Source organism: Battus philenor, unplaced genomic scaffold (assembly GCF_028537555.1).
Source record: "Battus philenor isolate CCGP_79_NKW_IND1 unplaced genomic scaffold, ilBatPhil1.0.hap1 SCAF_19, whole genome shotgun sequence".
Taxonomy (NCBI): Eukaryota; Metazoa; Arthropoda; class Insecta; order Lepidoptera; family Papilionidae; genus Battus; species Battus philenor.
This window is the reverse complement of record NW_027181681.1, coordinates 5409070-5426619: the sequence shown is the minus strand read 5'-3', so window position 1 is coordinate 5426619 and position 17550 is coordinate 5409070. Positions and strand designations below refer to the sequence as shown.

Sequence of the window (17550 nt, the reverse complement as noted above, 5' to 3'; positions counted from 1 at the left end):
GCGCGTATGATAAACATATATATATATATATATATACACGGCAATGAAGCTGGAAGGTCCATAGGAAGACACGACCGGAGCTGTTACATAAATTGTTTAGTTATGTTTGAAAAACTGATTATCGGAAAAGAGTTAATCCTAATAGGGTACGCGTAAGTCAACTAGTCATATCCCGAAGTATGTGAACATCAGGACCGGGAAAGTATACAAACAACAACCCGTCTGGTCTCAAATATCTTATGTGAGGCTTCTCTGGCGCCCTCCCCCACCACACCGCTCACACACTTCAGGTGATAACCAGCACTACCGCGCACACTGTCATCTATAAAATTTCCATTGATATATTTACTCGGAAACTTGAAATTTAGTATAAATATTCCTTTCGCGGAGTAGACGTCAGCTAAGAACGGATTTTATCTGCAAGACGAGTTGAGGAGGCGTTCACTAAAAATGCATATTTTTAATCTAAAACATTTATAGCTGCTATAATAGGCCAGAATATTTGTTTATTTAAAAGTTACGAAGAATGGATTCCATGAAATTACAAAGACAGTGCCACACGAAACGGGCATGTGACTACTGGTATAAATATAAACGCAGTATTAATATCGTAATCAAATAATTGTAATTAAATTTAAATTGATTTTGTCAAAAATAAAAATGGGTCAATCAAGAACATATTGGGTCACGAATGCGTGCATGCATGCAGGCAGGCCACTCAACAGTAAGGACTATGTTAACACATGCGGCTATTGCTTTGTCTTCCGTAAAAGGACAGAGAAGTCTTTGAAAATGTTTCTGCGTAGCGCATCGTATACAATACATTATTACGCGTCTAACATATTTGTTTTAGTTATTTTGTACACGTTGTTCGATCGCTCAAGCTATAACTTAAAAATTAAAATTTTAGTGTATAATCATTATAACACATTAATCTGCATATTGACCTGGTGTTTTTCTCAAATTTTAAATTATCTTATTAGTAAATTGTATCAAAAAAATAATGACTAACCTATTAGAAGCTACATTCTAAGTTTAAAGAATGTTTAAATCACCACACAAAATATACCTAAAAATACAAATATATGTAAATAATAATAATGTAGTATTAATTACGTTTCATTTTTATTTAATAATATACAATTTGAAGCAATATAAAAAGTCTTTACAAGTTTTTACAGCGTTCTCTTTTGCTCTCAACAGATACCACTTAGTAATAAATGAAGAAGACAACTAAAACGCGTCATCATGCTTTGTCAGAATCCACTTCATCGAACTCTGCCTCATCTTACAGCGGACTAAACCGCAAACACGCAACCAATCTCTGGACTATCCTACACCAACGCAATAAAAGGCGATAATTTCTTATAGCATCGATAGATACGTGGTTTATTTAAAGGTCATTGTAACAATCACTTGAAATATAAGGTAAATGTACTAATTTTGTGAGTCACAGAACGTTAGGTGACTGAGCCGAGAAAACAATGAGTAATGCTATAACTATGTTATTTCGTTAAAATATTATAACATGTTTTTTTAAATTTTTCCTGCGTTATAATTGGTTTAAAATACGAACTTATACAAATACTTATTATATTAATTATTAATTTATAATAAAAGAATTATAAAAAATCCTTGTACCCCTATTTATCCCTACATATCACTTAGCATATGTTTTTTCATTTCCAACGTTCATCTTTACCTTATTTCCAGTATTCCAGTCGGTTTGGTTGTGTTATAATATTCTCGGGTTTGACTTAAAGCCTCCCCTCCAACCGCTTCAACGTTTATTTTTTACTTTTCAGTTTGGTCTATGTCGGTATTTTCTAAATACTAATTAATATATGCAACTTATTAATCTTTTAAGTATTATATCCAGAATTAATAATACCTATTAATTTTAATATAATCCAATGGATCAAATACCGTTACATAATACACCGAAAATAAGTCATTTAAAATATTAATAGCATTAGTTTGATATACAAGCGATGTATGGCAAGAGATCAAAAAGATTCTTTCTTACTTAAATAGGGAGCTCACATTTATAACAATGAGTGTACGCATATATAATAAAGTTCCACAAGATAATTTAGATTTTCCTTTTCTTAGTTTTTATTGTAAAATTTAAAAATGTATATCATTATATAAATTCTATTATAGCTATGAAAAGATTTTAGTTGATCGATATTTGTGAAACTTGGTTTATTGATTCATTTAAATTTAGATATATTAATGTATACATAAAACAGCTACAATTCTTTTAATAAGAGTAACTGTTGTGTTTCTGACCAGCTCTTCTCAGCAGATCATTATTTCAAGCCAGTCGCAATTTTCTTCTTATAATGTTACAATAATCGACGATTCAAAAGTGCGCTTAAATGCCTGCTTGAATAAAGATATTCTAGATTTTAATTTCAAAGCTATAGTGGATAATTTTAATAATAGCATATGGGTTCGACACTGCAGGTGAATTGTATCACACAATCTGTTATCGCCGAAATGTAAAACGCTTGTTGACAAGTCGTAGATACAAAGATAAGCTGATAGGAGCGATAGCAGATCTATCGCTCCTATGTGCCGCGCACCCAAATGTAGCACGAGAAGCGAAACTTTGTTTTACATAAGACTATTAGCAAAGTATAATCGATTCAAAGTAGAATTTTACTATGCAAATAGTAACGGTACCAGTAGCTGAACAGTTTGCCAGTAGCACTTTTAGAAATCAATGAAAGAAGCTTTTGTCCAGACATATGTCAAGTGGGCGTCCTATGGCTGTGATGATGATAAAATTAGATAAAATAAAATTTACTAATGCATAAAATTTAATACCTGTTTGTGACTGATAATTAGAAAGGTTGTGTGTAAAGCCTACACTTACTTAGAAATAATGTATAAAGCGTCTCAGCCAAAATAATGGTTACTTTTGTAACTCAAGATGGCATAGTTCGTCTTACAATAAAGTGATTCTGATCTTTTTTTTTCATTTTAGAATTGTTTGATTATTTTACTGTAATTAAGCCAATGCAACAAGTTGTTCCTTTAGTGTAAAATTATAATTTCTACGTCCTGGATATTTCTAATACATATTTTTTTTAAATGATGTTGTTTCCTTCCAATCATAAATTACTTTTTCTAGTTGGTAACTAAATCTCGGAATGACAACTAGTTTTATCTCAAAATAAAATATATGAATGATTAATTCTAGTTTTAACGAGGGCATTTAATTAAAAAAAATTCTAACTAGGAAAAATACATTCTAACGAAAAACTGGTTTTATCTGTGACATATAAAAGGCGATTGAAGACACCAACTTTTTTATTTACTACGTAAAGAAAACTTACTTCATTTGTTTGACTATGGTACTCTTGCCCGATTCTCCCGCACCTGCAAAAAGAATAATAAATGTCAGTGTTATAAAATAACTCAAATGGTTGTTTATAAATGGCCTGAGATCTAGTTGTGCTGAAGTAATGGTAAAAAACCACTGTACCACGAAAACATCATTTTCATATTAGGTAATAGACGCCCACTGCAAAGCATAAGATTCCCTCAAAGATCGCAGGGAGGGCCAGTTTTGTGGTACCCGCATCCAGCTACTTCCGAGGCCTTAACTATGTCGTCGGTTCATCTACTCGAGGGTCTACGCACGCCGCAGCTCGTGGTCGCACGCCAGTGGGTTGCACGATCCACTTCAACAATACAATACATTTCAGTAATCGTATTCAAAACTTAAATTTTTTGTACATGGTTTTTTTTTTCAATAAAAAAACGGAGTAACGAAAGTATTACTTTTCCCAACCGTCGCCTATAAAAACGCCAGTGATATAAAAACGGTTAATTACCGCACGAATGTAAACCGTTAATCTTGTGTTAAAAATGCATTTCTCATTGCTAGAATAAAAATAGGTTAGAGAATAAAACGGTGGAACTGTTGACACGACCGTAAAATTCATCCTATCGAGTTGCAGACGATTTTAAATGGTTTAACAATTTCGTAACATGCACATTACAACGAAAGTTTACAATGGAAACAGATTAATAAATATATATTATTTTCATACAGCACACGAAGAAGCAGTACAAAAACAGGTTATAGTTATAATGACTTCAATATTAAAGTATCGTGTTATGTCGAAAGTCTACGTGAATTAACGTCAATGAATATTTTGTGTATGTTTGAAAATGTTTAAAACGTTTTGAGATAATTTTAGTTGTGGCTAAAGAAATAAATGATTCACACCAGTCGTGTATCAGTTCCACAGAATACATTAATGTACCGTAAGTATTCAGGCAAGTGTTCTTGTTGCTGACTACGCTTTAAAATAACAATTATTACTTTTTTATGATCACATTTCTATGACCTATTACTAAAAATATTGTCACATTGCGCTAGTTCACGTCCGTTATTTACTTCCAGACCTAATCGTAATAATTAAGTTCTATTTTTAAAATTTCAAGAGTAATAAACGAGAATATTCTCTGAAATACCTAATTTTTTTGATTTGATAAATTTTCTTTTATTTAATTTGACATTGATTATGCTGTATTTTATACCTTGCATAAACATAGGCGTAAATTGAAATTGAGAATAGGATATTCAGCCCAAAAAAAATAACGAACAGTTAATATGAGAGTATTGCACTCTGGCTCAATTTAAAAAGGTTATAGGAAAAGGGACCATATTCACAATTATTTCCAAATATTCTTAAGAAAAACCCTAGCGTTTTTAATGTTGCTGAAGTTCTTCTGAAAGTGAAAGTAACCGATTGAGCCAAGGTCTATTGAGCAACTACCTACGCGGTTCCCAAGCCTCATCCATAGTCGTAGAAGTAATTGTGATTAAAGCGTATCGCAGTGAATCTCTATCTATCTTCAGGTATGTTCAAATAAATTTTCTGACGAGGATACTTAGTGCCACCGCAGAAGGACGTGGGCGTCGCTAAACGAAGCCTGTCCAACACGGGTCACGAGAATCCTGACCCCCAGTTGTATCTAATTGGCCGGGTTGCGCGAACGGCCGATCCATGACCCCTCCCAGATAGACATATCACCTACACTGACTCGTCTTATAAAATAATGCTCTAGACTCAGTTACTCATTACAAAAGCAACAGGAATAATGTAAGCTAAAAGCATTTTAATAAAACATTTTAAGACTAATTATTTCAAGTGTAAATCCTAAAAGAATCAAGAAACTTCAAAAAACTTTGACAAAAAATTATAAATTTTTTCGATAAAATAGGGTAAAAATCTGTCGGAGTCAAACAAAGGTATTAAATTAATAATTACAATGTAAAAAAAAAATTAAATCTATCAACATTTAGGACGTCAATAATTTACGAAAAATTTAAGTGAAATTTTACTAAATTACAAAGACCGCTTTTCAAAACAGGAAGTCATTATATTTAAAAAATTGAAACTTATGAAGAGTTAATTATTTAATCTATTATTGATATATTTTTTGGGATTTGTCATTAAATAACTTAAATCCTGACAGAAATGAGATTGTATCTTCAAAGGACAATTTATAAAACTTTCGTTATAGTCGATGTTAAAGCCACGTTCGAGATGTCGTTAAAAAATTCAACTATCGAGTATTGTACGGAACAATAGCCGGGTATAACTTCCAATGCCTCTTCAACGTCGACACGACTTGGCCGATCGACAAGTTCGTAATCATGAACTTTCAAGTTCATGTGAAAATTTATCGTACGAAATTACGTTAAAATAGTTGGAAAAATTTGCAGCTACGACGAATTTATTAAAAAAAAACAGTTGCAAATTTTATAAACACTTCGATGCAATGTGGGTTGAAAAATTTGTTACCATATTTCAATTAGAGTAGCTTTTATGCAGTTTTGCCTCCACTACTGTGTTATTCCAAGAAATATTAGGAATTTTGAGATATCTGCATAATAGTCTGATTATAAATACTAGAATACACAGCCTATAATAAATTAGACACAAACAGTACTTTAAAACAAGTGTTCTAATATCCTTAGCTAATTTTTTTTACCTTTATTTATAATAACAGTGGCTTTATGGCTTTCAAGTCTGACAATGATGATGATCAAAGATATAATTTGCATTAGGAGAGCTTACTAAACTTCTGTTCACTGTTCTTGTATATTTATACCTATGTCATTCTGAGGCAAAAGCATTTATGCAAATTATAATTACTTCTGGATTTGTTTACATTATAAACAATAAATAAAGTTCTGGTTGTTACTCTTAACCACTCAGTTAGCTATTTTACTAAAAACTGGACATTAAATAAAAGAAAGGTAATTATAACTTAAGTGTTTTACTTTCTCTAGCATTCTTTTTTGTTTCAAGCCATACACATGGCTACTGCAAGGCATAGGCTACCCCCAAAGATATGTATGGTGGAATATACTATAATTGTAAAACTTGACAGGGATTGGTAATTGTCAATTATGTATAACACTGTATCCCAGAATTCAAATCTTCACTCACACCTCACTCTCACCTTCTATTGCAAGTTTACTCTTACTGCTGGGCTACAACTGCTCACTAACATTCATTAGTATGATATATATTTGTTTAACAAACACTTGTAAGAAAGTACTACATACTTTAAGAGATTTTTATGGTGATAGTTAAATTTGGAAATTAATTGGTCTTCTACTTTAAGATGGATAATAAATATATATAGTAAAGGTGACTACAAAGATCAGGGCTAGTTTGGAAACCTTATAGCTTAAAGTTGAAAAATGCTAATACAGGAGAGTCTTATTCTAGTTTCTATTATATTAGGCTTTCATGGCCTTCTTCTCATGACACACAAGAGGTCACTGCTAATGATTTTATGTGGACATTAATATGAATAAACTGATTTAAGCAATATGAATGAATAATAGATTCACTTGGCCTACATATGTCCGCTTCAGGTCATATTTATTTTGTCTCAAAACAATTTAGCATCAGTAATACATTTTGAAATATTGGCACTAATGTAATTAGTACAATGTGGCACAAATAGTGACAAATGATGTTAGTTGATAATTACATATTACTAATTTCAATGAGGAAAAACTGACAAAACTTCTATTTAAAATGGAGGTATTTAATCAAATGTTAGCAACTACATTTTTTATTATTGGTCAAAAAGCTTAATCAGCAGAACTGTGATTGAACTGGTTGAAACAATTTTTTTTGCTACATCTTTTTAACAAGTTAATTTGAAACAAATAAAGTACAAAACTTAAAATGTGGTGGCCTTAAAAAGTTGTTAGGACACCTCATTGCAAGGACCTTAGACTATTATATTCCATAAATGATTCCTAAAGTCAAATCTGATTATTGACAAAAAAATAATTTTGCATGAAAAGTATTTTGTGATTTGTACTTCAGTAATATTTTTGTTAACACATTCATATCATCACCATCATCATATTTAAATAAGTTTAAACATGTTTTTTATCATTGAAATAATGAAAAAGTAATTTTATTGTTGTTATTAGTTTAAATTTTGTGATATTGATTATTCATGAAAAATGCTTAGAGACTGTTATGAAGAACAAAATGTTTAATGCATTACAGATAACTATTTCATTTTACAAGTAAAAAAAAATAAGACATCTCTAAAGGTTTTTGTGTCTGAAAGATTCTTTTAATATAAAGTTGTTAAATGACTCATGAGATTAGCTTATGATAAAAATTTTACATATATTACACATACCAAATATTATGTATATGTATTTATGTGTGTGTATCTGTGTGCGTATATATAAACAAATGCATTAGAGCTTTTAGTTATAAATCTTATGAGGTATGATAATTATGAACAGCAAATATATATAATATAACAATACATTCACCATAAACTCTTTATGTTTTTAATATAGGGAATAATGAATAAATAAGATTTAAACATAATTTATATATTTGCAATTTCTATTCATATAAATATTTCCATATATACAAAAAACACATTTCTTGCAGAGTTATAAAAAGTTCATGCCAAATTGAATAAGTTAATTAGATAACCAAGGTAATTGAACTTTACATTTACATGGAACATATTTTCAATTTCATAAATGAAACATGCAAGAGACTACTTGAGATTGATATTATGTTTTAAAAAAATGACCAGAGTATAAAAATTAGAAGGATGAACCAAAATGTACCTAGAAATTGTTAATTAAATTCTTTTCTCTGTACTTAGTTTTATGTAATGTAAATCAAACAATCCGAATGCATACCTGAATATTAATGACACGACAGAAAGTTTTAAACATTCTATTAAAAATTTTCGGTTCGGTGATATATATCGTTAGAAATGAAGTTAAAATATAAATTATAAAACTAAAGAGTAAAGAAATAAAGCAACATCCCTATAAATCTACTGATATTCATTAATATGTAAAAGCGAGCGTAGTTAAATCTTAATCATTTAAACTTCGAACACAATACATGGGTGCGGCCATATAGCGCAACAGGGTGTAGCTTCGTACCTAGCAGCAACAGTTTAATATCTTTAGAGGCTTGGATTCCATCGTCTTTCAGGCTTTTCTCGATTGCCTTGCTTCGGGCTGCAGCCGCGCGCTCCTCTGCCGATTGCGCGCACCCCATTTTGGCAACTGTCCGTGTGCCTTACCACCGTCCGCCCCGACTCTCGAGCCGGGCGCACTCTCACCGCTCCCTCTGCATACGCTCCACACGCGTCCTGCCGCTCCGGCTTCTCCGGAGCCACCCTACACAATGCTACCACCCAACACTGTAATCTAACCGAACCACTTAACACTGTCCTTTTATCAACCAACTTTTATTAAAATATGACTGCACAGTTACAACTTTCACAATTCTGTGTTTCACTTCACACTAAAACACGTAAAGACAGCGTAACTTAATTGATTTTATGAATCCGTGTGAGATAATGGCGGCCGGATGACAAGCACCAGCTCCACTCCGTGACGACTGACGGCGACCGCGCCCCGTTCGACTGACGTTCGGGTGCGTTCGGATCCCTTCGCTCCTACTCGCTCACACATGCGTGAAACTTAATTCACACACGAAAGAGAACATAAAATGTATAAACCTAGTCTGTGTACGCATTAGAAAAAAGATTACTTATATTTTTCCAATTTTATTATTTTACTATACATACATTATGTGTACTGAACATTAATTAATTTGCTAAATAATGTCTATCATGTTAATAAATATTCAAGTTATAATTATTAGTTGTAATTGGAGGTATACCAGTATTTGAACGTATACAAGATAACGAACGTAACATTCGTTAAATTATAATCAAACGAAACATCATTTGCTTTCAACGTTAGATAGTGAGGTACAACTAAGTTGTTTGATAATTCGGAATCAATTTTAAAAGATCAATACCTACAAAATGTACTACTGTATGCTAGATATTTTTAATGTTATCCGTGTGTTTCCTTCACAATACAGTGTTTTAAAAACTCTGTATTAAATTTTAAAAATTTTCTGTCCGGATAAATTTATCTGTATAATTAGTTGATATAGGGAAACCTTGAGTACCTTCAAAATGATAAAGGTACTGTTATTCCATTTAGCATTTTACTTAGCTTTTCGTTAGGTATACACAGCAGTCTAATTAGCATAGTTTAACCGTTAAACGGTATTAGGTTATATATTTCTCTAGGCTGTATAAACCTAACTCTTGTGCGCAAATGTGTACGATATTACAATAAACTCCCATGTTATGTATCTAAATTATATTGTTATATTTGCAAAAAAAATATATTATCGTAAGGAGGTTTTTTAGGTGATAATTCAATCGATCAAACCATTGTATTAAAATTATGAGGAAAGTAGACAAAAAAAAACCGTCAGATAGTTGTGGTCGTTTCGCAAACCAGGGCGCTTTTAGAACTCTCATAGCTTTAAGTTGAAGAATGCCTTACAAGAGAGTTCAATCCGATTCTAGTTTCTATCAAATTAGGCTATTCTGGCATTTCTCTCCTGGCGTACACGTGTGGTGAACTTAAATGATCTTACGTGGATAACAATGTTAATAAAATATTCATTCATTCAATGAGTAAAGCATAATTAATTATGTTTAGGGGTAAATAACTAATGTAACATGAAATAAATATTCGGGAAATCAACAAGCGTATTGACAATAGGTGCCGGTTCAATGTGAACCGCATCGATAGAGCACCGGCGAGAATGCGCGCGCAGCGCTTCTTAAACAAGTGAGAGCGAGAAAAATAGAGTTGTAGCGTTCTTGAAAGCCGAATTGAATTCTAACGCAAAAGAATGGTTTAATACAAAACTATTGAGGCTGTAGTGGCCAGCACACGGAGCTTGAACGCTACAAGTCCATTACCGAGGAGCAGCAGCTTGATGTCCTTAGCTGCTTGAATGCCATCTTCCTTGAGGTTCTTCTCGATCTGTTTGCTGCGCGCTAAGGCGGCGCGTTCCTCGGCGGACGAAGCGCAGCCCATGGCGATGGCGCGCACGGCGTGGGTCGCTACGCGCGGCAACGCCGTGCTCTTTGCATACTCGCGGGTCGTCGTTGCGCGTAAGTGGCGCCGCGCACGCGTTCAATCGCGCACGCGTACTTCGTTCTGTTACGATGTTGCTTCGCCTTCCGTTTATCGGACGCGTTCTAATGCCCTTCCTCACAAGATAGAGGTGGCGACGCGCTGTACACTCGCGAACGAATGACGGTCACCGCAGAAGTTTCCCGTTGGAACTACTGCGCAGGCTCGTAACTCCACCCGCACTCTTTGCACCCTCACCAAAATTATTACACTCTACGGCAACCTTGGCAATTAGGTTTTTACAATTTTGTTAAATATAAGCGATTTTTTACAACAAATTTGATTTAGACAAAGAATCCATGTAAGATATTTTTAATGTTTTGTATGCAAACAGATCTTTTTTAAAGTATTCCAAAATGAAATATAAAAATTTATCAAGGTATTAAAATGTATAAACAATGTCGAGAAGTTTGGTCTTTATAGATATAAATTCTGTAATAGAATTTAAACCAACTAATATGTTCCTGTGCTATTAAAAGAACCTGCATACGGAAGATTGGTATAACTGCTTGATAGAATGATATGTAATCGATGTTATATTGTAATATTAAATATACGATAATTGGCAGGCTTAAACATACAATTAAACTATGACAAACATAAAAACAAATAACAAATATATATATGTATAAATGACATGGTACGCAACCGGCTACAGACTATAATATTTTTCATTTAAATAATTAACTCTTGATAATATTTATTGAATATATTTTAAGTAATTTGTACAATAGTTTTAAATATCTTTTTGTGTGTAGATTCATCATTCATCATCACAAATTTTCGGTTGCTATTTATAATCGTGTTTAATTATAATAATATCCTCTACCTTTTTATTACCAAAGAAAAAGAAAAAAAAAGTGCAAGTAAAGCTCTATAAAATCGATTAAACACAAAAATTGTCCATATATGAGTAAGTTTGTAGTTTTAATCTCTAAATCTGTTAATTATCAACGCTGTTAGCCTTGAGGGGCTGTTACAGCTTCGTTGAACACAGACATACAAAATTTAAATTACTCCTATTACCAATTTTGCCCGTTGGTTGGTGTTCCGCAACTTGGATGCTATGTGGAGCGTCTACGTGACTCGAGTACACTGTTTTCTCGTCTCTCCGGGTGTTGTTGGTGGGAGCAGTCCTCGTTCCTTAGCCGTTGTCCCGCTCCTTCTGTAGCTCTCGGTATTAAAGTTTTCTTCTTTCTTAATTTTTTTTTCTTGTGGCCCTTTTGCATGGGCGTGTGTAGTGTGGTGATGTTGGCGGCCGCATTGTTCTTGGGAGGCGGCTCTTGATCTTGATCCCTTTAGAGGTCGGTGTCAAAATGGTGGTAAAGAGTGACGGCGTGGCAGACCCTTTTTTGGGAGGTTTATCCTCCGGTTGCTCTCGTTTGGCCGCTGCGACAACTAGATAATAAGAGTGGTTATTAGAATCTTCTTGACGACTGAAAAATTCAAATGTTGTCAGGAAGTTCAAATCGCTATGGAGGTCTGTATTCCTCTAGTGTGTCTCCGTGTTGGTTGCTAAGCGATTTTGAATGACTAGCCTTACGCAAGACTTACACAGTAATATTTTTTATCTCGGCGCGAGTTTGCTGGACGAATAAATTAGCTGGTGTACTTTGCCCTATATGAACGCGGCTTTGTTTCTCACGTTCTCGAAGTAGAACTTGGAGTGGCACTTAACCGATTTTTTCCATTGGCTTGGTTAGTAGAAGAGGGTGATGTGGCCAAGCTTCCTCCGCTCGGGCAGTAGCTTCAATCTGGGCTTCTTTTTTATAATAAAGCCTTTAATGAAATACGAGGCATCGCTCTTGTCGGGGTTGATGCCGATTCAACTTCCAGAACCATTTACCTATGCGTTCGGATGCGGTTTCAAGACGAATACTTATGCGGCCGTGATGTCTGTCCGAGTAGGCCAGGGCAGTGTCGTCCGCGAACATGGTAAGGCAGACTTGCGGATTTTTGGGGATATCGTGTGAGTATAGCGAGGATAGTAACGGGGAGAGTCAGGTTCTCAATTTGATACCGAAATGTACGGTTTTCCAAATTGACTCGTATGATGTGGACGAGGCTGTCGGACAGTCTTCTATTTTAATTGGCATGTTATGGATTGTGCATCCGGAATAGACTAAGAACATCAAATATTGATAAACGTATAACATAAAGTATAAAGATTAATTACTTTATTAAAATAAAAAATATAAATAACCTGTATGCAAATATGTATAAAAATTTTCACCTTTACAGTTGTACAAATAGGCCATTTTTTATACAGTTGTTCAAAAAAGAAAGTTACTGACTGTATAAATGTATTGTGTACGTATGTATTTTACAGTTTAAAGCATAAAGATTTTATATAACATATAAATACTTTCTCGATATCTTTTTTATATAAAATAAAGATATGCTAATTTAAAAAATACTAAGACTAAAAATCCAAACACAGTAACCAAACAATTTTACAAAACTATTAGTCTTACTTATTATAACGAAAATACATTTCTACCATTTAAGAAGAAAGTACGTAATAAAAAAGTCACATTATAATTTTTAACAATGAAAATTCATGACTTATAGGCAATGAGATTTCCATACTAGGGTAATAGCGATTTGACAACATTAAGTATTGTTTCATGACTGTAGGAATTTAAACTTCGCTTATAACCTATTGAATTATTACATAATATATATAGGACAAACCAGCCAAAGAAATTTAAAAAAAGATTATTAACCGTTTCATGTTTAGTTATAAATAATGCTGTAAGTCGCAAAGGATTTTGATGTTATCGATTTCAGGCAAAATACTGACATCACTAGTATGTGTCAAACACTTCAACTTTATTCGAAACAACACTTCATAAAACTTCTGAGTGCATATCTTTCAGCATATTGAATTGATAAAGATGGACTCAGATGATGAAATTGAAGAGTCCTCTAAATGGGAAGGAAGTCCAGGTACCATCATTCTTATTAATGCATTGGAAGACTCAAGTACACTAAAGATTGCACATGAAGCAACATGTCTTCTAATGAGACAATATTTGCGAACATCGAGCTCTCATAATGTAGGCGTTTCAATATATGGAGCAGAAGGAACGAAAACAGATTTCAATACAAATAACGTTATTGATATATTACCTATGGACGTGCCAACTTTACAAAGATATAAAAAATTACGCTCCTCTGATATTGAGAGCTTTGGGAAAGCAAAAGAATTTATTTTTTCTGAAGTGTTATGGCATTGTAGCAAAATTTTTAAAAACTGCAAGAAAACTCTATCATCTCAAACAGTAATTATTTTAACTAAGTTGCTTAATCCACCAGTTGAAACTGATCAAATACGAACACTCGATAGAGTAGGTCATTTAACTAGATCCCAAATAAAAATCTCTATCATTAATATTTCTTTAAATAGCTATGAAATAAATAGATTCTATGGCAAATTTTTGACCCATGCTAATAAATCAAAAGAGTACACTGTGCCAGAACCTGTGTGGGATAGCACGATTATACAAAATATGATGTATCAACAGTCACATCGGCATTTAGCTGTTGCTAAATTATGTTTCGAAATTGGAGTAGGGTTTTCTATAGGTGTAGGAGTTTATAGTTTATTATATAAATCTTCTCACTCTTTTCATAAAACATCAAAAATAAATAGTGAAACTGATAAAATTGTAACAAGTGTAACAATGAAAACAAAACAAACAATTACAAATGAAAATGGATCTAATGCCGGTTCTACTGATGACACTAATAAAACTGTATTAGAGGTTCCATTATTAGATTCAGAATTGTTATTTTGTCAAGAATATGGTGGTGAACGAATAGAGTTCACAAAGAAAGAAAAGGAGGCCATAGATAACCCTTTTGAGTCACATACAATGAAATTATTAGGATTCAAGCCTGCTAACAAAATGTGTAAAGAGAAATGGTTTCTAAAAACTGGATACTTTTTATTTCCTAGTGAAAGTATTATACAAGGCTCAACAATAGCATTTAAGGCTCTACATAGAGCTTGTGTTGAGATGGAAAGTATTGCTTTATGTATGTTATGCACAAGAGCAAATTCCAAGCCAACCATTGTTGCCCTTGCTCCATGTACAAAACCATTGGATCTTCCAATCGAAATTGGCTTTGATGTTATTCATGTACCATTTGTAGAAAATGTAAGAGACATTCCTTTATTTGATGATGATAATGAAACACCAATTAACAAAACAGAAATGGATAAAGAAATGAAAAAAATTGTAAAAACTTTATTATTTGATTATAAAGCAGATATGTTTGAGAATCCTAAATTACAATATCTGTATAGAGCTATAGAAACTAAAGCTCTAAATGAAGACATTCCTGAACCTATAGATACAACAATGAGAGACCCAGAAATATTTAAAACGATTGAGAGTGATGTTTTTGAAGAAGTGTTTGGATCCTTTGGAATGTTATCATTGAAGAGAACTGGTGGCCAAAAAAATACTGAGTCCGTTTCTATAACTAAGAAGGTTAAAACAGAAGACATTGATGAAATATCTTTACAAGAAATGATAAATAACAAAACTATTAAAAATCTCACTGTTTCGCAATTGAAGAACATTTTAAAAAACAAAAATATTTCCTTCACAAATAACCTACGCAAAAATGATCTTATTGAACTGGTTTACAAACAATATGGAACATCATCTTAAGTTCTTAGGAGATATGGGGATAATAAACACATTTAAGATTTTATGTTACCTACAATATTGGTTTAGATATCTTTGCATTATGATGCCGTCTTGATGGCTTTCTTGAGGCTTGAGGCAGTCCTTGATGTCTAGCAGAGATGGTTACTTAAATTGTCATTTCAATATTTACTAGAGTTTATTTACATAATTTGAGATTGTTTCACTTTATAGTATGTGACTTAATAAAGAAATAAAACCAATAATGTAATATTCTATAATTTTATTTTAGTTTACTCATACAACATTTAATACATAAATTTTCAAGTACCTAGATGTATAATGATCCATCGGCTGGACCAAGATGGTGGATTCCGATCAATAAAGCATCAACTAATGTCCATACTCCTAATCCACCAAAACTGAACAACTTTCCAATTCCCTCTTGCCAATGACCAAGATAAAATCTATCTGCCCCAAACCCACCAAGAGTCAGTGCTAATATTAGAGCTGTGCCCCATCGAGTTCCAGCAGTCCAAGAACATCTTATTTTCTTCAAAAATCTTCGCTTACCCAAGCATATTATATCATCTGATACAGTACAATTGGTCCTATAATAATACACAAATCAGCTTATGTAAGAATAAATGTACTTTATAATGTAAATTCAAAAAGTTTTACTCACAAATAGTACTTTGTAGGTGATGCTAAGGAATTGCAATTAGCCTTTTGATCACAGCGATGTTCCCATTTGTCTGTTTGGTAGCAAAAACGACATACTGCACTTCTGTTGAATGTCTTAGAACCCTATAAATGTAACTTAATTCAAATAAGTATTTCAAATATGCCGATGTACAATATTTGACAGAGATCTCAACAATATTTCAAATTTTGATAATCATTAATAGGTAGGTTTAGGTTTGTACTAAATTAAGTAATAAGTAATTACTTATCTATCTTTATAAAATTCCGTGCCATGCCATGTCATTAACTTTTAATTTAAAAAGTCCACTATTAATTGCTGATTTCCCTGGTTGCAAGATAGATTTATGTTAATAACATTCATATCAACCTATGTGTGAATAGATGTTATACCTACGTTGCATACGATTTTTGGTTTCACGAAACAGGTGTAGTTGTATAAACTTCCATAAAGACAATCTATGCTTCGTTCACAAGTAATACACGGATAGTTTAAAGAAACACATTCCGGAACTTCTCGATCCACTACCGGACAACTTTTTAAGTAATCATCATTCCCGTTGAAGTTAAAATTTTTATCAGTGGAATCTTCTTTTAGTTTACCTTCCTTTTTTTGAATGTCCATGTTGTTATTCGCTAAAAGATACAAATTTTGTTACATACAGTTAAATATTATAGAAACAGTGCAAACGTAATAATTCCAAATTATAAAAATATGCTTACCCATATCCGTAACATGAATAGTATTAAAAATAATTAATAGTATTAAGACAAAACTGTCTCTAATCGTGATTCTAACAGGTATTATTGTCGTCATTATTCTTTACAAATTTGCTTTGTAGAAAACCACAATAATCTATAACCATTTTTACGTTAGTCTTTCGTTTATTTTAATAAATATTTATTTTTCATTACTGCCGAAATGCAGACTATAATATTCCTTAATGAAAATCGACAACATGTCTATGGAGCACGGGTATCTACAGAAATTGCTTCACTTTTTTTTAAGTTGCATTAAATTTTTTCGATTCTATTACGATTTATTTAATAAAAAAATATCTTTTTTAACTGATATTTTAATTTTTTTATATTAAACCCTTTATTAAATATCTCCATGTGTTGTCGATGAGCTCTTTCCATAAGTAATTCATACTATTGATTATTACCTTTCTTTCATAACACAAAAAGTATATTCTTATTTTTATAAGTACTTCAATTATTGCTTTTATTATATGAGAACAGTAAGTCGTTAAAAAGTATTAAACTTTTGCAAGTTTTACAATAGTTGCAGAACCTTAATTACACATGTTCCCAAAAAATTCCGAAATATATTTTTAGTTGAAAATTAGTTAACCGAACAGTGAAATTTATTATTAATCCTCTATTATAAAATTTTTACAGGCTAATACAATGTCTTAACGGCTGCTCGACAATGACTTTCAGATTTGACATATGCCAAAATATGATGTCCACAAACTTGTTTCACAGCATATTATTAGTATTTTCTGTAGGTAATAGACCCAAGCTAAAAATTGATTAATGATAAAGAAAACATTAAGGAACAAAATAATTTATTAAATAATTTAATCTGTTTAGTTTTTTACACTTCAAAAATCATTAAATCATTAAATATCAAAA

At 32.4% G+C, this 17550-nt stretch overlaps 3 protein-coding genes across 3 annotated transcripts in view; 1 reads left to right on the top strand and 2 right to left on the bottom strand.

Moving 5' to 3' along the window:
• The window catches only part of Galphao (G protein alpha o subunit), a 48096-nt gene extending 39149 nt beyond the window's left edge, over positions 1 to 8947 (bottom strand). Inside the window, exons 1-2 of the mRNA XM_068764401.1 lie at positions 8480 to 8947; positions 3345 to 3387 (exon numbers count right to left, since the gene is read on the bottom strand). Coding sequence (XP_068620502.1) covers positions 3345 to 3387; positions 8480 to 8597 — 161 coding nt within the window. The 5' untranslated portion in view covers positions 8598 to 8947. The remainder of the gene's footprint in view (positions 1 to 3344; positions 3388 to 8479) is intronic.
• Positions 8948 to 13376: 4429 nt separating this feature from the next.
• On the top strand, positions 13377 to 15483 carry Irbp (Inverted repeat-binding protein). The gene has a single exon (XM_068764028.1). The coding sequence runs from the start codon at positions 13450 to 13452 to the stop codon at positions 15232 to 15234; it is 1785 nt and encodes a 594-aa protein (XP_068620129.1). The 5' UTR covers positions 13377 to 13449; the 3' UTR covers positions 15235 to 15483.
• Positions 15479 to 16858, bottom strand: amx (almondex). Its single transcript, XM_068764029.1, has 4 exons — positions 16636 to 16858; positions 16310 to 16548; positions 15896 to 16017; positions 15479 to 15821 (listed from the first exon to the last, which is right to left on the bottom strand). Exons 1-4 carry the CDS (start codon positions 16727 to 16729, stop codon positions 15542 to 15544), a joined length of 735 nt encoding a protein of 244 aa, XP_068620130.1. The 5' UTR covers positions 16730 to 16858; the 3' UTR covers positions 15479 to 15541.
• Positions 16859 to 17550: the final 692 nt, after the last annotated feature.